Source organism: Diplotaxodon limnothrissa, linkage group LG15 (assembly GCF_057381915.1).
Source record: "Diplotaxodon limnothrissa isolate DT_005_m linkage group LG15, D_limnothrissa_male_GT1.1, whole genome shotgun sequence".
In the NCBI taxonomy this organism is placed as follows: domain Eukaryota; kingdom Metazoa; phylum Chordata; class Actinopteri; order Cichliformes; family Cichlidae; genus Diplotaxodon; species Diplotaxodon limnothrissa.
Genome location: NC_140610.1, coordinates 2,315,321 through 2,338,006, shown reverse-complemented (window position 1 = coordinate 2,338,006; position 22,686 = coordinate 2,315,321). Strand labels below are relative to the sequence as shown.

Below are 22,686 nucleotides of genomic sequence, written 5' to 3'. Positions count from 1 at the left end.
TGTTATGTGATGTTAGTTAGCCACTGTAGCTAGCAGCCAAATGGCTCGGTAGCTAGCTAGCTAGCATTATACTCACCTTCATGTCTAACTGCTGACGTCGTTGGCTTAGTGCAATCTAGATCATCCAGTCTCTGCTTTTTGTATCTCTTCGAACGTGTGCTAACTGTGTAAGTCGCAGACGCACACAAATTTTTATCTTCTGCTCCATCCATGGTGCAGCAACTTGAACGAGCGCCTTCAGTGTGTCTGTTCGTGCCCCTTTGGCTTGACCTTCCAGAGCGCTCCACTGCCTGTCACGCTCTGAGAGGAGGGGCTTTCCTTAATAAAGTTAACTGTGATTGGATGGTTGTATAAGCTCCTCTGCGTTTAAATTAAATTTGTTTTCCCTCCCTTTGGCAGCAGAACATATTTTTTTAGCATGAATCCAGCGGGTTAGATCTACATAACAAAGTCGGAGATACATTATAACAGGTGAGACAATCCTCTTTTTTGCGTGGGACTATTTTTGATTATAGGGCTTGTTTTATATAGCATGTGAAGTTCTTTAACTCTGAACCGATTTGCACTAGACTCCCATAGAGTATTTTACGGTGTTTCGAGGTGATAATAAAATAAATTACTCATTTTTTTCCACCAGAATGTCTTTGGGAATGAGATTGCGCGCCAGAATAGAAGGAAAACAAACTAAATATAAGGCACTAAGGCTCATTAAATGGCTGCAGAAGAAACACCTGCTAAAAAAGAAGCTTAGATGTCCTGTTTGTCACCATAAGATGAAAATGATTTCCGTGGTGAAGAAAGACCAATATATGTGGTATGTATAATGCATGATAATGTAGTGCATGTAGTAAATATAACAAAATATTTCGGTTATCAATGCAAGAGGGAGCATTAACCTCTTTTCATTATTATTTTCTTCATACTTAATTTTGTGATTATCTTTTCAATTAATGCTCTTGTTTAAGGGTCCATTTCTTTACTTAACTCATTGATATGTTCTCAGGTGCTGCAAAAGAGCAAGTCATAGGAAAGTTTCCAGAACAATTAGAACTGGCTCCCTCTTTGAGAAATCAAAAACATCTCTTTTCAGTTGGATGAAGTTCATTTACAGGTATATGTAGATGTAGACATTAATAACAATGCACCTTTCATAATTGAACACCAATACGAGACTTGTGAAATAAAATTAGGGCCTCAGTAAGTAATAATTGCCTCAATTTCTATCACAGATTTTCACAAGGGCTCAGGCTCAGACAAATAGATATGATCGATGATGAAGTGGCTGGCAGCTCCAGAACACTAAGTAGCATGGCAAGACACATTCGACATGTTTGTATACGTGCAATTAAAAGACACAGAATAAACAATGGACACCGTCTTGGTGGTGACAGAGAATTTGTGGTTATAGATGAAAGCTGTCTCCGTCATCAGCGAAAGGTTGGTAAACTCTCAGACAGGTTTGTTAGAATCAATGCAGATCTGACTGTGTCCTCTAAACATAGAAACCTTTACCATAAGTAAAAAAAATTAGTAGAAGCAACCATCTTTTTGAATGTTTCTTTGTAGATATTTAATTTTATTCTTTTTCATTTTAATTCTGTTTAATTTTATTCTTTTTGTTTTCAGTATGCACGTGGACGCTTTGGAAATGCATGGAAAAGGAAGAAATGGGTATTTGGAATGATGGGAATTAAAGACAAAAGGCGAAGGCTCGTGTTAAAACTTGTTGAAAAACGATCAAGGCGCCACCTTGTTCCTCTGATCAGACAGCATGCTAAGTTGGGTAGTGCCATTATCAGTGATGAGTGGAGAGCCTACAAGAATGTTTTGACAAACATAGGGTACAGACATTACACTGTAAATCACAGCAGGTGGTTTGTAGATCCTCAATCTGGCAGTCATACACAGCATATCGAAAGGGCTTGGATGACCATCAAAGGACATGTCCGTAGACTAAGAGGAAATCGCACTGAGAAGTTGCTGGAGGAACACCTGATGGTTCTTGAGTGGTCATCTTGGCTTGGTTCGCGACACCCTGATGGACCACTGGGACGCTTATTTAAGGACATACAAAAAATATTTCCAGTTTGAACCAGTCTGGCATGAACTTTTTTTGGAGTGGGTGACTGTTTGGTGTTTTAAAAAACACATTTAATGTTACATGTGTTACTCTTACAATACATTGCCATTTTTGACAGTAGTTAAATGTTATTTCAAGCACTGATTGTAATTTAGGTCTAAGTGTTATAAATGGTGACATTATACATTTAAGACTCACTTTTGGCAATTATAAATGTTTATTAGTGATTAATAAATGGTGTTATGCTTTACACTTTACAATAAGGCTCCCATTTGGCATTTATAAATGTTTATTAGTGATTAATAAATGTTGACATGTTTTAAACTTTACGACAAAGCTATCTTTTGTCATTTATAAATGTTTAGTAGTCATTAATAAATGGTGTTATGCTTTACACTTTACAACAAAGCTCCGATTGATAGTTGTGGATATTTATAATGCATTTCTGAAGTACAATTTTATATGATAAAAAATATGTTTACAAATGCTGATTGTGCTTACAGGATAGTAACTTAGTCTGAAATGTTTAATATAGCAACTCTAGATGAAATATATAGGTGAACACATTTGGCTCACTATTTGGCAAGAAACCGGTCAGTTTTTTTCCTCTTTCTCACCCTTAACTAATGCATAATAAACCATTAATAATGGTTTATAAAGCATTTACAGATTAATTAATAATATAGCTATAAACTATTTATTAGCATCTATAAGGGGAGCCTTATTGTAAAGTGGTACCATGAAGAATGGACCTCATTTATAAACAGCTGTGCATAAATGTGTGTGTAAACCGTGTTACGAACACTTCACACACGAGTACCTGAACCGTTCCTACCTCACAAACAACTTTTTAAAGTGCCTCAGACGATGCACACAAGCAAATAATGAAGCTCTGGCTTTCCTACAAAATTTAAAAGCACGTTTTTAAATTGAATATTACTACTATTGTTTCCCTGACGGGAGGGAGTGTGCAGCTGCTTCAGTTTGGTTTTCTGTTTATCTGTCTGTTAGAAGTGTAGCAACCACATTTTCAAGATATCTTGTTCAAATTTTGTGTGTTGGTAGAAACAGACCGACCAACATGAATATCGGGCCACACCCGTTGTCCGTAGCGATGAGAAAAAAAAGCACTGGATGGACCGAATCGAAGAGGATATGAAGGCTGCAAACATCACACCGGAAGATGCTCTGGACAGGAAGTGGAGGAACAGTGGAGAGAGAGAGAGAGAGAGAGAGATCGGGTCAACCAAATGTGAAAATCAGTAAATACTTTATATGAGCCACAATTTTTTATGGATTGTTTTCAAACTTCACAACAATACACTAGACCTCGGAGGACACAAGTATTTAGGTTGGCTAGGCACTTTGTCTCGACCTTCACTGTTAGCGTCCACTGTGAAATTGACCTTAATAAATGTGGAGAAACCATAATGACTAATATAACTAATATATCGCATGAAGAGACGTGTACACATGCAACAGGCTGATGTCATCACATTGTAATCAAACAATCCACGTTTTAGTATTGATCTTGCACTTTGGGGGAGTTGTGCTGTTATTATTATTATTATTATTATTATTATAGAATAGAATAGAATTCAACTTTATTGTCATGCACATGCACAGGTACAGGGCAACGAAATGCAGTTTGCATCCATCCAGAAGTGCTTTAGTGATATAGATATATTACAATATATATTAGCAATAATATAGATATGTGAGTATATTACAGAAATGGGTCTATTATGGTATGTTATAATGTACACGGTATGAAGTATGTTATGAATATGCTATAACTATAAGTATGTACAGGCTATGTACAGGCTATAAATATGAAATAAAAAACTATACAGAAATGTGAACTATGCAAGTTATAAACAGTTGTAGGATTAAAAATTATCGTATGTACAGAATGATTATTTACACAGAACTATATTATACTATATTTATTATTATTATTATTAACGTTCTTGCAGCATTTTCCCCTAATGATTGTCTCTCTGGTGGAAAGCTGCACTTTTTCTCAGGAACATAAATAAAATCCTTCCAGATCCAACAAACTCTGGTGATGTTCTGTTTAAACATTTATCTTCAAGGCGGCGTGTTGTTTGATTTTTACAATGTTACAACACAGTCTCATAATTTACATGTTTACAACTGCAGTTTACTGTTGCTATTTACTCACCACCGGCAAATTGGAACTGGTGTAATATGGAAACAGTTATAGACACATTTGTGTGAATTTGAATTTAATTGAGTGACTGTGTCCTCTGCACGGAGAGAATTGCGCCTGAGCTTTGTTGTTCAGGGCTTCATTGCTGCAGTGAGACTAAAGTCGGAGCTTCTCCTGCTTTTTTACCTTAGCGGTGCAGCGTTCTCGCTGCTTGTCCTCGGGGTAAACATCATTGCTTACACAATGAGGGGAAATAATTATTTGATCCTCTGCTGAATTTGTAAGTTTGCTGACTCACAAAGAAATGAACAGTCTCTAAATTATTTTGGTGAATTCATTTTAATGGAGAGAGACAGAATATCAATCAAAACTCCAGAAAAAAACATTACATAAAAGTTATAAAGTCATTTGCATGTCATTGAGTTTGGGTGCGCGCTCATGCGGCTCACAGCCAAACTCAATGACAATCTGCAGGAGTCAGGTTGTAGAGCATCAAGAACTTCTTTCACTCAATGACATCCAAATCAATTTATGACGTTCAAGTAATGCGTTTCTTCTTGATTTTCATCTGGTATCCTGCCTCTCACCATTAAAATTAAACTACCAGAGAAATTAGAGACCGTTCATTTGCTTGTAAGTGAGCAAACTTACAAACTCGGCAGGGGCTCAAATAGTTTCCCCCTCTGTATGGTGTAAAGGGGCTGTGGAGGTATGCAGGTAGCGTGCAGACTGCAGGCAGAATCTGGAATGAGGCTGATTCACTGATTCAACACATGCACTGTGGGAAGAAATTGGCCGGTGTGCACGTGTCATTAATCTGATGGGGATTTTGTGTGCTGAGGGTAAGAACGTTTCCACAAATATATTAGCGAACGAGGCCCAATATTATCATATGAAGTCACCATAAACAGATAAGACGACATAAGCTAACAGTTAATGATTATAAATATGTATAAATAGCCAATCAGCTATTATGATTACCATATTTGGACTCAGCCCAGTAAAATCCATGAGAAACGGCCCAAACGACCATGATTATAAACTGTTTCTTGTTAGGGTATATACTCTGACCACACACCTGGGGGGACCGGGGCATAGATGTGGATAAACAAGTACTTTGATTGTTTCTGTATCACTGTGGTCTTTATCCCCCCCTTGCTTCCTCTGTCTTTCTCATGCTGTGTGAAACCAAATAGTGTAGATATGTTGATCATCGCGCGCTCTCTGTTGATCTCTTTGCAGTGCGTCTCGATATTGGCTGCCAGCAGAGAGTCTGTGGGGTGCATGTCAATCCAGTTTTACCCACCGAAGGATCCCTCTTCCCTCGTTTGCCACGAAATTTCCAAAGAATATGAATCATCTTCCACCAAGAGCGGCTCCTTCTTCCCTTTCAGTGTGTTCTCTCCATCGTTCCCATTCATCCTGTGTGCCGGAGAGGTCCGCAAGACTCATTAGCACCCGCCTCTGTGTTTCATGCCGTGTTTCCCCAAAGGCATAACTAGCACCATTAGCCCAGGCAGCAGTGAGATTTCAAACTGCCTGGGCAGACGGATGCCTTCCAAACCAAAGTGTGCGCCTTTCTTTAATTAGCATTTTTCTAACATCAATATATTTTCCTCTGGCCTCCTAGGACCAAAACTCTGCCGAATTAATTATTAACAGCCTTGCTGTCTTCCACTTTCATTTTCTCCCACTTCCTCCTCTTCCTTTTAAGGCAGTCATGGTTTCCAAGATTCTGCCTCCAGTTGGATGTGAATGCGGGGCGGACATTCGGCGACAGCTCCATCCCTTAGGTATGCTTTAATAGCACACATTTTGTGCATAAAATGATCAATTTGAGTCCAAATCAAGAAGGCAGGCTGCATTAATGTCCATGAACGCTGGAGTGCACCAGGCTTCGGGGCCCACAGGACGCATTTAATTATGTTTACATTTGCCTCTACTCTAATTTATTGTCTACTGTCAGATTTTGGTATTCATTGTGCCAGCTTCTAAGCCATGCAGAATGAGAGTCACCTGCTGAAAATAGAGTGACTGCTTTTCAGAATTCCCCCAGGTGAAGAACAAAGAGTAATTCATTTTTTTTCAATCTGTCACGAAAAGGAAGAAAAAGTGAGACCAGAGACTTTAAAAGGCAGGGATTGGACTGGAGGCACAATATGGCTGAGGAGATAAAGTTGAAAAAGAGCAAGATAACCCTTTTGCTTGGCTAGCCTTTGTGACAGAGTGGGAATAACCACAGCACAGGATTGGTTACCACCATAATTTCAGGTTAAACACAAACACCCCCCACTCAGTCCAGCAAATATACACACACACATTCATTGACACATATGCTGACAGAGTGAGCAGTCGTCTACCAAGCATGCGCTGCAAATGCTACGCTGTAAATAAGATCTAAGAACAGTTCAGCTGTTTGGGGTAAAATATGCAATAATGGTTTTTCATGACTGATTTATAGAACAAAGGCTGTTTAAGTAAACAGCCTTTTGCATCCAGCTGCTGCTTGTGGTTGAAAACAAATCTAGTAAATCGACATCAAATATCTGTTAGTCTGCCTCTGAATATTTTCTCATTTCTTCATGAGTGTACTCTCCACTTTAGTGTCTGCAACTAGTTCACTTAAAAATGTGGCTTCTGTGTTTTGGATAACGTCGCAAAACAGGAAGAAATGAGACTTTTTATTAGCTGATTATTTTCAGATGGATGGGGGTACTGATGTGTCGTCCTTTGGTTTTAACTGCATTTTAATGCCGTGCCATGATGGAGTGCTATCAGCTAACACCAGCGAGCTTCAACAGACACACTCATGTTGTATAATTAGTGCTAAATAGTTAAACTAATAAACTTTGTACCATAGCAAGGATTTTGTTTGTGTTTGTTTTTGTCAGACCATCAACGAAAATGCTCCAAGTAAAAACATGGTGGATTGGTCCAGTTCAGTGATTTATGTCAGCACAGGTGGGGCGTAATGCCCAATTCCAGGAATCTCTGAACTTGGAAGTCACTGTCATTCACTGCTTCAGGTTGACCTCTGATACTCTGACCTCTGATATTGCACACATGCTTCTAAATGCTGTACAGTTGGCCAGCCTAACATGGGAATTTATGTTTTGCCCTTTATTTGAGCCAGCCTCAAGTGGCCACTAGAGGAACTGCAGGTGTGGAATGCAAAAATGTCCTTTTTTGCATTTCTTGAGGTCTTCTTTAGGGATAAAGTAATAACTGCTGAAATAATGTGTCACGGTCCTGGGTCTCCTGACCCAGCGTTTTTAGTTCTTTGTGATTTTTGTATTATTGTACTTGTGTGTGATTTATTCTATGGCTTCTAGTTTTGATCCCTTGCCCTTCATTTCTCTCTGTGCCCCCTCTGTTCTGTGTAATTGTGTGTCTTTGCATGTTTGAGTTTCTTGTTTTCTGTCCCTCTGCATTGTGCATTATGTTCTCATTGTTCTCTGTAAAAGACCCAGGAGAAATAAAGACACAATGAGACAAAGTTACTTTCTTTATCAAACGTGTACACGGGTGAGCTGCCAAGAACAACTCACAACGTGTACAGAGGCTGGGCACTTTTTATAGGAAAGACAGTGAGAACAGGATAAGAAAATACAAAACAGATAAAATAAACAACTCCATATGTGGTGCTAGTCTCGTCAGCAGAGAGCTGGGAGAAAGCTGTGAGAGATAAAACAATCTAAAACAATATGTCCCAGAAACAAGATGTCTTTGCTGGGAAAGTCTAAAAAGATAATTCTAAACTAATCTAACCATAGGCAAAGGGCAGACAAAAGGCATCTTTGTACATTTAAAAGAAGGTAAAGAAACATAGAATCATTTTTCCTGTAACATATTCCCTCCTGTTTTAACTTATTTTAAATGTATACAACAATTGTCTGTAAAGGTTATTTATTAAGCATCTTTAGCAATTTTTAATTTTCAAAATGTCAGCAAAGCAGGAATGTAAATCATGTGGTCCAAAGAATAAAACAAATAAAATAATAAAAGAACAAAGAAAAGCATAATAAATGAAATAACAATAATAAAACTAAAACTACAAAAAGTAAAAGAATAAAAGAAAAAGAATATAAACCTTATGTTGTACCTGCATAAACTACTAATGTGTTAATCAGTGCATGATCACTTGACAAGTCATTTTTAATCACCACGTCATTTATTAGCAGCTATTACAGGTTCTCCTCTAACAGAATTGCAACGGGATGCTGTTCTTCTTGAGGCACGGCAACATAAGCAGTCATTGTAGTTGTTATCATCTTTGAAATCATTACTCTTAGGCATGGCAACACACACAACACTAATATGAGCAGTGCTATCATGATGAGACCTAGAAGGAAAAATGGCTTTGCTACAGCAGCCAGCCATGAACCGCTGAACAGCCAGTCCAGCCAGCCTTGTGCTGTAGCTGCTCCAGGTGTGTGGTCAGTGACATATTTTTGCAGAGCGGTCAAATTCTGCAAAGCTTCATAAATGTCTCCTCCAGTTTCGTATCCATCAGGGATAAAAGTGCAACATGTTTCCCCGATCAGCTTGCAAACTCCTCCTTGTGATGCTGTTAGCAGGTCTAGTGTCAGTCTGTTCTGCAGCACCATCATTCTGATGGCCTGCTGTTCTCCTGCTAAGGCGGTTCCCAGGGTCTTAGTCAAGTTGATGTGTCGTAGCAGAGCATATCGGTTGATCTCCACATGATCCCGCACCTCGGCAGCTCCAATGCCGGGGATCAAGCTCTGTAAGAATTTCACTCCTCCTCAGATGCGAAACTCTGGTTCCTTTACTGCTTGGTGCCGTCCGTGCACATCCTGTCTGGTACTGAGTCTTTGTTTGTAGTGGCATCCGGTAGATAGGTGAGTAGGCAGCTCCCCCACTGCCCGCGATCCATTGTTCATCACACATACTGGCAGTTGCGCTGCGTTCAGCTTGTTCAGTAGAATTACATCAGGCAGTGGGTCTGAGACTTGGGGCCAGGTCAGTAGGTAGGTCTGTCCGGAACAGTTCACATTTGTGGGTGATGATGACCTCCAGGTTGCTTTTGCTGGGATGCTGTAGTTGGCCTTGGACCAAAGAGTACCGTAGCCTGGATGTGTTGCCAGGCCCAACAGACACCAACTGCGATCTTCAGGTATGCTGTACGGCCACAGGCCAGACGTCTGCGAGGATAGGGGCATATGGGTACATGCATAGCAGTCAGTTTTATTATTCCAGTGAGCTGTAGTGTTCATAAACTGCCACCAAAAGTTAGTGGCGTAGCCATGGGGAAACTTGGTGTACTGTCCTTTGTCATACAGTGTCTGCCTTTTCTTCATATTGCGTGACTTGTTGTCCCTCACGGAAGCAAAGATGAGGAGCCCGGCCATGGTCAGGGCCACTGCAGTTATTAAGAGCCACCACCTCATGACGACGGGACACACCCTCCTGTCGCGAGTAGACCCCCCGGCCAGGAAAGCTGACCCCTCCACCGGGCGAGATCACAACAAGTGGGCAAGCCTGCCGTCAGCTGTGTTTAGATGGCTTCACTGACTCGCCTGCAGTGACTCTGATGGATCCAGGATGGTCGTTCCGCAATTTTGCAAGCGGTCGGTGTAGTGAGGAGGACTTGGTGTGGTCCCTCCCACCTGGGTGCGCTCCAGTTTTTCCTTTGGAGCACCTTGATCAGAACCCAGACACCGGGCTGTAATCTGCAAGACACTTGATAGACATCATTACGTTCTTCGTTATTTACAATCATCTCTTTATTTTCCTACAACTTAGACATACATTTTGCTACTGAAATTGTATCTGCCTTTTTCACTGGGTAGATTTCTGGCCACTTTGAGAATACATCTATAACCACTAGGGCGTATTTTTACCCTTGGCATTCCTTTAGCTAAATAAAGTCCATATGGATTGTGTGGTCTCAGGTTTCCCTGAGCATTATATTTTTGACACGTCATGCACGTTCTGACAAATTGTTTTGCTGAGGTTTCAAAATTTATAGTGTAGAAATGAGAGTTGACAATACAGGTCATTCCCCCCGATGACAAATGCGTACAGCCATGAGTCACTAATGCCGCCATCTTGTGGAGGAATTTTTGGCAACACTGGCTTGCCATAACACATCATTAAGTCGTTTGTCAGAACTGCACCGTGTTTTAGCCATTTTGCCTGCTCTGCTGTGCTTGCTGCTTTTGTTCATTTTTCAACACATCCAGTGGAATCTGATGTGTGTTTACTGCCATCAATGTGATGTTTGTCTTTTGTGCCGCCTATTTTGCTGCTCTGTCGGCAAAGTTGTTGCCTGTAGTAATGAAAGAGTCAGTAGGCGTTGTAAGAGGTTGGCATGCTGAACCGGTTTTCCAGTTGGTGTAATCATTCCTCTGTTATGCCAAATTTTTGCAAAATGATGCACAGCAGAGAAAACATACTGGCTGTCTGTATGTATGTTTATTAGTTTGTCTTTGTGTATTTAGCTTTCGTGTATCACAGCCATCAGCTCAGCGCTCTGTGCAGAATATGAAGAAGAAAGTGGTTTTGCTTCTATTATCTTACTATCTGTGGTTACTGCGTAACCTACACAATTTCGGCCTGTGCTGTAAGGTCAAATGCTGTTCTCCTAGCTTCCACACTTGCTGATCATAAGGTGGATCTGGGCCTGGAGTTTGTTTAAATCTCAGAATGTTGTGATACTCGGTCGGTTTCTGGAAAGTGGATGTGGCGGGTGTCATTTAGCATGCACTCAGGTTTAATACCAGAAAAGAATGGCATGACTGCTATCTTAAGTTTTGTCAGAGCGTCTCTACCTAGCAAATTTACTGGACACGACGGGTCATATATGCATTTAATAAAGCACCTGCGGCCACTTGCTGTATGTACTAGTTCTAAAGGGGCAGTTAATTGGTGTACAGTTGTGTGGCCTGAAGCTGACGTTACAACTAATTTGTCCTTTGAAAACTGTAAGTTTAAGTGGCTGCTGTTTTGCATTATTTCTCTGTGGCCTACTCCTACAATCTCGTGTGAAGTGACCTTCCTCTCCACGGTTCTAGCAGGCGTTGTCTCTATGTTATCTGCTGTTTCTGCGTGGCTGTCTGCAGCCTTGGTGTTTGTGACTTTGCTCGCCTCTCTGTTCCTGATAGCCACCTGCGAATTAGTGTTTTAGTCTATTGTCAACAGTCAGCCTTATTTTTAAGTTACAGAATGCTTCTTCTTCTTTTTTTTTTTGTCTTGGTTTGGGAGAATAGATGCAACACTACATTTTCACTTAAGGCAGTTTTGAATAATTTCTAGTTTGTCAAACAATTCATGGATCTCACACATTTCAAACTTTCAAGTTAGGGTTGTTTCCCATTTATACATATATATATATATATATATATATATATATATATATATATATATATATATATACATATATATACATATATATATATATATATATATATATATATATATATATATATATATTTAACTTTGCATTCCTCACAGCTCATAGCTCACAGCTCTAAACCTAGGCATTTTTCAATCATATGCCTAATCACTATGTGTCACTGTGATTCTCAAGTATTGTCACAAGTTCGTTTAAATTCGTTTCCAAAACCAACAAAATAATCAAACAAAAACAAAAAACATAAACGTGTCAGGACACAAAAGAAAAAAGAAAAATGCTGCCACCCGAACAAGGCAGAAGTCTGCATATGTTGGCTTGTAATAGCATGCAGCTTGTAATATGGTAGACTAATGTGCCTGTGTTAATTCAGCTCCATATTATTGTGTGAAGTTGCACTGGGTTGGGAGTGGTTTTGTGTGTGTGTCACATTTTTGGTGAGCCAATGGCTGGAATGGGGTTGGACTAATTAGAGGCAGGTGTACTTGATTGCACTGATACACTGGTCTACTTATAGCCCACACTACAAACACTGCTGTGTCGTTTTGTCTCTCTGTGCAGGTATGTAATGTGATGAAATCAGATATGTTTGGGATGGATGGGTTTTGCCCTATGAATTTTATATTAAGTGTGTCGTTTTGTCTCTCTGTGCAGTCCAGGGCCTATTATATGCCACAGCCTAAAGGCAGCAGAGTTCCAGAGGCTTGAGTGACCACTGACTATATGCTTGCAGGGTGGTGGGTCTCCAAGGACAACTTCTAACCCTGTTAAAGGCAACATGTGGAGTGCAACTTGGCCGTGTGGCATAGCTGGCTCTGGCCTTGGGACTGTGTGTTTTTATACAATTCATAAATGAGACACTGGACTGTTTTATCTTTTATCTCTTGATATATTTTTTGTCAATAAATTATCTTTTAGAATTTTATTGACTGACATCTTTTTGCCCACGACTGAGACGGTTGGTCAGACCTAGAGTCTTTCTTCGGGTGTGTTACAACAGCTTATGCTCTAAAAGAAACAAATAAATAAAAAGAAAAGAAAATGTGGAACATGCTCATCAGCAGTGTCTACATATTTAATTCAGCTTCTCAATCCTGTAGTTTTAGCTGTTGTCTACAGGGTTTTGCTTATTGGTTGTTATTATAGGTGTGCTCTATCTCAGCAATGTGTCATTCTAGGATGATAGGTTTCAAGCTGGTCAAGTGCCTCTATGCACTTCATTAGTGTAGTTATTCTCTGTATTGTCTTCATCTCACATGTCATTACACTGGGTTTCAGCAAACCTTAAGCTTGATGCAGACTACTGCTTAACAGTTATCCACCTCACATCATAACCGATTTAGGTGCCTCTTCATATTAATATTATGTCATTGTTAATATTATCCTCTTTGTCTTATATAACAGCAATAGCATATTATAATATTTTATCAGTGTGTACCATTATACTACTACTGAGCCAATTTGTTAGTTAGGATCATCTTATTCAGCAAACAGATAATTTAGAACTCATCCAATCTGCGGTCACATTTGTTCTCTCTGTTGCATGGCGGACCAGGCAGTTCTATTATAATATATTATTTATATTTTATTTTGTATCCATCAAGGGCTTCAGATGACCTGCAGAATCATCCTTTTCCCAGGGTGGAGACAGTTACCTTTTCACACACTGTCCTTGGCTGAACAGTGACACAGTCTTAATATACCTTATTTATTTTATTAAAATATTTTCGTGTGAATTATTTGCTTTATATTCATTTTATACATGCTGGGCATGGTCATCATGCCAACTGTGTTTCATTGTTAATATCACTTTACAGGTTGTTATCCTTGCTATTATTAATTTCAAATACTCTAAAGATAATTTCTACTGTAATTTTCCCTTTGTTCATCTTTATTTCGTACTTTTTATATTTATATCTACTCAGTGGGGTCTGTTTTCAACCCTTTTAAACTACTTCAAACTTTGATCTCTAGTTTTCACTTAATAAGGGATTATTAAGTTCTTCCTGATATGGGTGGTGCTGCAGATGCGGCTGCAGGAGTGAGTGATGGCTTTCTAAAAGGGTTGTGGGAACTGCACAGTGTCTCGTCTTCTGGTTTTACTAAACTGGCAGTTGAGTTCTGTTCTTCTGACTGTTTATATTTTGTTTTCTTAAATCTCTCAGTTTACAGACACTGTTTTTGTCCGGCGTCTGGACTTTTCTTTTCTCACCACTGCTCGTCAGCAGGAGTGAGTTTTAATTTCACTTGCTTGATTACCCATCTTATTTATGTATTTACTTATTTTTGTTTAAGTAATATATACACAATACAGCTGCTATCACCTTTGCTGGTATTAGAGACGAGAGTGGTTGCTCACACGCCCTTCTACTTTCGGACTATTTCCAAAAGCGGTGTGAACTTTACGAGACGGAACTCGACCGTTCTCTCAACTCACCAGCACGTCAGTGAATAGCAGTAAAAGAAAAACACAGGAGGAGCAGCTCAGTCTCTTATTGGACCGTGAAAATTCAGCTTGCTCCGTTAATTAAAACAATACACACACACACACACACACACATTCACAGCTTCGACGCGCGCGCGACCGGAACCCTTATGATAAGGGGAGCTCCCAGAGCTACTTACTCCCTAGACCCAGTCTAGACCCAGCTGGGGGAGCTACCCAGAGCTCCAAAGCTACCAGTCGACGAGCTTCCAAAGCTTCCAGTCGACGAGCTACTTCCGCTATTTTAAATTCCCTGAATTCAAAATGCGCTTTTACGCAAGATTGTGTCAGTGTGTCTGTATCTACCTGGTCAGTGTCGCCGGGTCTGGTCCACCTCGATCGGGTCCCACCACCGTGGGTCGCTTTCTAAGAACGTTGGCCAAGACTCGAATTTAACGCTCTTGGTCTTTTATCACACACCTAGTATGTGAGCTGTCGACAGGCGAGCAACGTGGACTGGTCACGGAGATGGGACACGATGGAGGCGCTCCGGCTCCGAAGGACCAAGAAATGTTGGGGGAAAACTCTGTAAAAGACCCAGGAGAAATAAAGACACAATGAGACAAAGTTACTTTCTTTATCAAACGTGTACACGGGTGAGCTGCCAAGAACAACTCACAACGTGTACAGAGGCTGGGCACTTTATAGGAAAGACAGTGAGAACAGGATAAGAAAATACAAAACAGATAAAATAAACAACTCCATATGTGGCGCTAGTCTCGTCAGCAGAGAGCTGTGAGAAAGCTGTGAGAGATAAAACAATCTAAAACAATATGTCCCAGAAACAAGATGTCTTTGCTGGGAAAGTCTAAAAAGATAATTCTAAACTAATCTAACCATAGGCAAAGGGCAGACAAAAGGCATCTTTGTACATTTAAAAGAAGGTAAAGAAACATAGAATCATTTTTCCTGTAACAGTTGGTCTTTTGTTACTCCCTCTAGTCTAGTCTCTTGTGTTCCCAGCTGAGTATTTCCCTGTGTATTTTGGTTCTTAGACCTCTGCCTTATGGTTTATGTCTCTGTGTTTCTTAGTTGCTGTCTCCACTGTGTCAAGTTCGCGTCTCTGTGTGATACTTCCTGTTTTACTTTGATGGTCCGTGTCTTATGTGAATGCATCCTGCTTTGCTTGTCTCGTCAGTCCTGATTTCTCCCAGCTGTGCTCTCCTTCTGTGTCTCATTCCCCTCGTTACTTCCCAGTGTATTTAAGCCGTGTGTTTCTCTTTGTCAGTGTCGTAGTCTCCCTCATGCTGTGTGTGATTCTCCCTGTGTCTCCTGGTATACTTTATGATTAGCTTTCCCAGTTTAGTTTTGTATTGCCTGTGTTCTAGTTTTCCAGCAATTAAAGCTGTGCTTTTGAGTTAAAGTTCTGTCCCCGTGAGTTTGCCTTTTCCTTCTTCTGATGTTTGTTATTTCCATTTGTAGTAATTTATTTTGGCAGCTCTGTTTGGGGACCTCCCTGCCCTTTGTATGTACACATGAATAGCCAGAGGTTGGGAGAGCAGCAGCAACACCACAGCACAAAACAGAGCAGACAACAGCTGTCTGTTGTAGATACAGACGACTGCAGACAGCACGGACAGGTAGTCATCCTTTTTTTGAGGTTCTGTAAGTCCATGTTCACTTTCTGTCCACAAACCGTAGGTCCCTCAGACCTAACCTAGCAGACGCAGAAGCACAACAAGCCTGTCGGTCAGACACAATAGTTGGAGGTGAGTTGCAAAGTGATTTGCAGATGTGTAGCAGTGATGCACATCTGCAGGAGGTGGGCTGATATGGATGGATGTGTGTCTTTGTGAATCTTACTTTGTTTGCCTTGGTGTGTGTGTGTGTGTGTGTGTGGGGGGGGGGGCTGAGCGGGTTTGGGGATTGCCGAACCAGGTCTCTGTGGGACATGGTCATGGAGGGTGGTGCGGGATTTCCCTGTCAATTTCGGCTTTGTATAACCACACAGATGAATGTAATAATAAAATACAAACAAAAAAGAAAATACTAACAAGACGACCCTGTAAAGAGTCAGCAGTGCTCCTCTTTGTTAAGTAAATGTGTTTGGCACAACAACAAAAAAGAAAGAAAAAACCGGATCTGCTCTGAGTCCTGTTTTGTTTGCACTGGTGATGGACAGGCTGACAGATGAGGTCAGGCAGGAGTCTCCGTGGACTCTGATGTTTGCAGATCTGTAGTGAGAGTAGGGAGCCGGTGGTACAGAGTGTGGAGAGGCGGAGGTATCCTCTGGAGAGAAGAGGAATGAAATTCAACGGGAACAGTAAGACGGAATACATGTGAGTGTGTGTGTGAATGACAGGGAGACAGGTGGAAAGGTGAACATGGGGGAAGAGGTCGCGAATTAAATAGGTGGGTTCAACCATCCAAAGCAACAGACGGTAAACAAGAGATGCGAAGTGAGGATTAGAAATGAGCATGACAGTTGAACGGTTTAAAGACAAAGTCAGGCGAAGCTGACATGGTTTGGACGTGCAGAGGAGGGAGGCTGGATATACTCGGCAAACGATGTTGAAGATGGAGCTGCCAGGTAGAAGGAAAAGAGGACAGGAAGATTCATGAATGAAGTAGGACATGCAGAGCATTGATGTGACAGAGGAAGATGCCCGGGATCGGGGGGATCTACAGGGGTGGCGTGGGGGCCATGTGCCACCCTGAAATGATCTCTTGCCACCCTAGTTTTGCATGTGACAGCGTTGTTTGTTTAAAAAAAAAAAAGCCAGCATTAACACTTTGAGCATGCTACAGTGAGATGGTTCAGCCCATAGTGTGGACTGGCTTTATTTCTTGTTGTCAGTAACAATGGATGCTTATGATGCCAGAGCACACCTGTGTTTTAGATTTTAACACTGGTGGTTGATTGGTACACTCTGGAGGTGGAATGAAGGTGAGTGTTATTAACCCTCTGGGTCAACGGGCACGTCGGCGCCTCCAAATCACATGACCGATTTAAGGTTTGAAATTCAAACTGTATGCCAGTTTGAAGATTTTGTTAATAGGCCAATAAAACCAGATTTATGTAAAAAAAAATATAAGCGATGCTTTTTTCTGAACGCTGTCGTCGTGTTTAGTGCAGGAAGAAACCGTAAAACTGCATTTTCAAGGACAGCACAAAAAAAGAAATTACAAAATGCCACTCCTTTCCTATTGGTGGAAAAATCACCATGTCGACCAATAAAAAAGTTATATGGCAGCACGTGACATTTGGTTGTTTAGGATGAGGGGGAAGTTTTGGGAGTGACGGTGGAGGGAATAAGCAAGTGGGAGAGAGAGAGAGAGCTACAGTGTTTTGAGATGTGAAAAATGAATCAATCAAAAATAGTGCGGCATCTTATTGTGACAAACAAATTGAAGATGAAAATAAAAGTAGTCAGAAATGGCCAGTTCCACCCTGGACTCCAGAAGCTTAACCCAATAAATGATGAAAAATTACTGTGGATTGTGTGTAAATGTAAGAATGTAACAATTTGATACTTATTTTAAAAAGGCTTTGATTTTGCCATCCCATTTGTTTTCCATAGCACCATAAGAACATTTTTCTGGCTCCGCCCCTGCCAGGGATGGGATGAGATTGAAGCAGGTGAGCCCTAAAGGGAGCAGCCAAAAAGCAGAAGGAACAGAAGAAGGAAGCAGGCATCTGAAAACACCTTAACATGGATTAAATGCTGCCCCTGGTCTGTGTGAAGTGTTAGTAAAATTCAGCAGACTGTAATTACAAAAAACTAAATTTAACACATATCCAGCGAACCCTCCCACACGAGGGGCACAAATTAGCCGATCAATGCTTCATAAAATTCACGTCTTTTTCTATTTCATTCAAGCCTATAGCATCTTCACAAAGTTTACCCCGGTGGTTTCTCTGCTCTGTGCATAACTGCTTCTGCAAATTTCACAACATTTAATGCAAAGCCTGCGCAACGAGAGAAAACAATCAATATTACTGACAAGCCCAAAAGCCTTTGAACGGGATAGGGAGTTCTCACCTGAAATGGCTTAAGGCTGAAATACTGGTGAAACTGGCTTTGTTAAGATCGTGTGTATTCTCGAGAAGCTGCGTGTGAACTAACCTTGAAAATCCTTGGAGAGGGAATGAGAGCCTAACGCAGCAGATCAAAGATAAAAATGACAGCGCTTGGATCAGAACACCAGGTAAAAGTAGTTCAAAAGAGTGGCGTCAATTAGCATTTGAATACTTCTTACAGGTAGCAGGAAGTTTTAATGTCACATTAAGGAGACAGTCCTCTGGTAATAAACATCAAAATCCCTTTCCCACGTTTCATTTGAACTCAGCCTGGGAAAACAGTTACATAATGTCCTCTACGGCTCTGAAGGAGCTTTGTCAAGTCTGACAAAATCACTGTGATGATGTCATAGTGATGTAATCAGGAGACAAAATGATAAAACTGGTGCAGTTTGAAAAAGATGGGTGTAGAATAGACTGGAGGGGTTGAGTGACAAACACTATCAAGTTGCATGATGGAAGAGGAGGATTTAGAGTTTCTGGTGACACATGCGTGTGGGTAAGGATACCTGAGCCCTGTTAAATCATTCTTTTCATCCCCCAATATTGTAAGAGAGCAATACTAAATCATTGTAGTGCATATCATAGATATGAACTTTATACCGAGAGAACCATGGATCCATTAATTCCCTATGAACAAGATCTGGTGAGGAAAAACCTTCTTGTAGCAGGAAGAGGCCTCCATGACAACTAGGCTCCAGCAGGGGAATCCATGTGCTTGTGAGCAGCTGAGGGAGGGAAAAGAGGAGCATAAGGAGATGACGAACAGCAGTACGGACTATAGCTGTGAACTCTTCAGCTGTCGTCTGAGGAAAACAATAGGACTTCCTGTCCAGTCTGCAGGTAACTAACCCAAGTCCCGCTAGTATTCACAAAGTTACTAAAAAGGAAAGGTGTCATCTATGTTTGATCCGCTTGTGGTAATTCAGCCAGTAGTTCCTTTACTGCCATCCACACAGACTGTTTAACTCCACGTAGCCAAAGCCCCCCCCTCCCCCAGGAAATCCTGAATTGGATAAGTGGAAGAAATTGCATTGATGGATGTTCATTCTATATAAATCACATCATAGATTTATCTTTCTGTGTGTGTTTGCTATCACGGCAAGATGTGTTAAGAAAGCCTCATAATGTAGCTAGAACCCCCATTGTGGTTTCAAGACCTCTGGCAGATGTGACTGTCGCTCCGTCTGTGTGTTTGTGGATAAGACAGCTCTGCAAATATTCCAGATACAATCAGGAAGCCTGACAAGTTCAGTTCTACGACTGTCCAGTAACCCTGCGAGCTCTGAGTACAGGACACTGGAAGCAGGTCAGACAGTCAGTGGGCACATTACCCACCTCCTAACACACACACACACACACACACACACACACACACACACACACACACACACACACACACACACACACAAAGTGTGTGTGTGTGTGTGTGTGTGTAATATTTTCACATGGTGTGGTCTAACACTCGCTGGCATCTAGTTAATATTTGTCTGAGATTGCAGTTATATTTTAATGCCTTCATGCATTAATAAACAAACAAACACATAAATAAATAAAAATGGCCCTTTGCTCTGTCTGCTGATTTTTAATTGGCTGTTTTTCCTTGCAGAGAGCAGCCCAGTCTCTATGAGATGCTTGTATAATTAGGACTCCAGTCTGTCAGCCTGCACCAGGTCCATATGTTTGAACTGATGCAGCCTCATCTCACACGGCTGGTCCGATCTCCTCAATTTGATCCAGATTATTGTAACACCCTCAGGGCAGGCTGATGCTGCTGCTGCTGCTGCTGTGGATCAGAAATTTGATTCCTTTCCGGGTTGTGCTTTTCTGTTCCTTATATTTCGTGGCATGACTTGTTGATGCCGTGTTGTTGTGTTGTTGGGGTTTTTGTTTGAGTGTGTTGCTGTAGGGAGTAGCGATGGGTATTGATTAGGTTTTATCCGATACCAGTACCAAACCGGTACTTTTGAAACGGTGCCGGTGCTCAAACGGTGCTCAAACCGATGCTTAAAGAATGGAGAACACAAAATTGGTCCAAAAACCTCTCATGTTCAACTGTTTTTTGTAAAAAGATAACAATGTTAGCCTTTTCTGCAGCTATGGGGCATATATGGCATCACTCTTGGCTGGAAGCAGTGCTTAAACAATGGAAAAAACACAAACTTTGTCCTAAACCTCTCATGTTTAGCTGTTTTCCACTTTTTCTTTGGTCATTTTAGCCTTTTTGGCCAGGGTGAAGGGAGTATCTGCCATCAAACAAGAAGACAGCCGCATGTAGCTATGATGATGTTTGCTAGTTCACCTTACATGCATTAATGTAATAACGTGGTTAGCCTACTCAACGTAAATTACACACGAACAACATTAAGCTACTCACGCAGAGAAGAACGGCTGCTGCTGCATCATCATCCTCATCATTTCTGCTACACTGGCAGGGCTAGGGGCCAGGACTCTCCTCTTCGTGTTCTTGGGGGATGTTGCTAACTCCGGTCCGATAACAGGCACCACACCCGCAGTAGATGTGCTCGGTGTGAGGTCTGGCAGCAAGCTATCAAATACGGCGCATTTCTCGGCTTTTAAAAAAAAACGCTATGCGTCGCCAGGTGTTTCATCAGATTCGAGGTGTTACCTCCTTTGACAATATCACAGTATCAGCTTAAAGCACTTGTTGCAGGCTGCTGAGTTTGCATCTTTTGCTGTGAAGTACAGCCAGACTTTGACCGCTTCGCCTTGGGCATTTTTAATCTGTAGCTCTGCTCTAAAAGAACGTTCGTACCTGGGCCCGCCTACTACGCTTGCAAAGGTAAAATGATTGGCTGGAATCCGAAGTGTATGACATCTCAGGAAAAATAAAGCACCAAAATGTGCGCTGCTTTTCGGTCTGGTTACTGCCATTTATGTCAGAATGGCACCGGATACCGGTACCCATCCATAGTAGGGAGTGTGTAGTATGAATGTAAAGGGAAATGAGCAGTAACACTTGTACCCATGTTGATTGTGCGTTGATCCGTTGCTCTCAGGGTCTGTAGGGGGATCGCGCCTCTCTTCCCTTGTGCAATACAGACGAGGATTCATCGCAGCACATACAAAGTTTCACAAGCACACCCACAGCATGTGTCATGATTGGATTACTCTTTAAAAAAAGCCAAATGTAGCAAACCTCTTTTAAAGTAAATATGATAATCAGCAAGCCGGGCAGAAAGCTCCACAGCAGTGCACCATTGCCTTTTCTTTAGCAGTTGTGGAAACAGATGCTGAATGAAAACAAAAGCAAATAAACAAGGTTGGAACAGAAAGCTTTATTTATTTATTTATTTGTATCATCATCAAAGCCTTTTTAAGTGCACATTATCCAATTCTTTGAACATCGCATTCACAGCTCAGCCTGGATACAATCGTGTCTGCCTGTTAACCTATAATACCGTATATCAACATCATTATGCCAGAGGTGTTTGTTGAATCGCTTTGAGCGATCGAGTTTAAACACTTTGATATGTTAATGTTTTCAATTAGAAATCACTTCTCGCATCCTCTGGGCATCTTTATTTTTTATTGTTAGTCTATGTTCAAAGTACACGTACACATTAATAACTTATCTATTATTTTAAGTGGTTTTATCTGTCTGAAACAGGGAGAGGTGCTTGATGACGCACAAAGACAAAAGCGTGAGGCTCGTGTACTGATGAAACATTAGAAGAACAAGCTTTTATCTGTGCGTGTAATGTGTTTAAAATGAACAAGGACCGTTATGTTGCTGTTTATCTGAAAAACAAATGAGTGAAACGTTTTCTTGTTTCAAAATTTTCCATTGCATTAAATATGTTTCTGAGAGCAGCGGCATGTGTCGCAACAAAGCAGGAAAGAGCAAAGAATACAGTTACTGTGCAAACAATTCAAACTATGACTCGTTTCTTTATAGTTTGCTTAGAAAATGGAAATTGATGCAACAATTTATTGAAACAGACATGAAAATACAGTAAATAAGGCATAAACAGAGGATACAATTACACCAAGCTTCAAATCAATATTTGGTATGACTACCTTCAACACAGTCGGAGTTCTCTTAGTCAAGCTTTATGGTCGTTTCTTTAAGTCCTCAGGAGCAGTTCTCAGGCTTCTTGAAGGACGTTGAAAGCTCGTCTTTGGATGTCGGTTGCACTTTGCTCTGTCAGGATGATCCCACGCTGCTTCAGTAACGTTGAGGTCCGGGCTCTGGGGAGACCAATCCACGACTGATAGTGTTCCACTGTATTCAAAGAGCTTGGAAAGAAAGGCGTCTGGACTTCTTCAAGTTGCTTGAAGATGTTTCACGTCTCATCTGAGAAGTTTCTTCAGTTCTACGGTCAAATTTGACCAGGTTAGCCTCTGTGGAGCTGTTAGAAGTACAGTGACCTCTGTCTGCTGACTGAGGTCAACTTACTGGGTGTTTTGGCTCTAAACTGGGCCACAAGGACAGCCCAGCTGCTTGTAGATGTGCACAGACATAATATTTTCCTTATCTGGAGAGCAGACGTAGGAGGGACTTTATGAAATGCCACCATGAAAATGACACCTT

At 41.0% G+C, this 22,686-nt stretch overlaps 1 protein-coding gene across 1 annotated transcript; it reads left to right on the top strand.

Annotated features, from left to right (window-relative positions):
- The first annotated feature begins 638 nt into the window (after nt 1–638).
- Nucleotides 639–2,091, top strand: LOC146616789 (uncharacterized). The gene is made up of 4 exons (XM_085373040.1): nt 639–814; nt 1,004–1,111; nt 1,230–1,437; nt 1,627–2,091. Exons 1-4 carry the CDS (start codon nt 639–641, stop codon nt 2,089–2,091), a joined length of 957 nt encoding a protein of 318 aa, XP_085229166.1.
- Nucleotides 2,092–22,686: the final 20,595 nt, after the last annotated feature.

Coding starts and splice junctions, on each gene's coding strand:
- LOC146616789 (XM_085373040.1), top strand. CDS start 639: ATGTCTTTGGGAATGAGATTGCGCGCCAGAATAGAAGGAAAACAAACT. Junction 815..1,003: donor AAGAAAGACCAATATATGTG/GTATGTATAATG, acceptor ATATGTTCTCAG/GTGCTGCAAAAGAGCAAGTC. Junction 1,438..1,626: donor GTCTCCGTCATCAGCGAAAG/GTTGGTAAACTC, acceptor TTTTGTTTTCAG/TATGCACGTGGACGCTTTGG.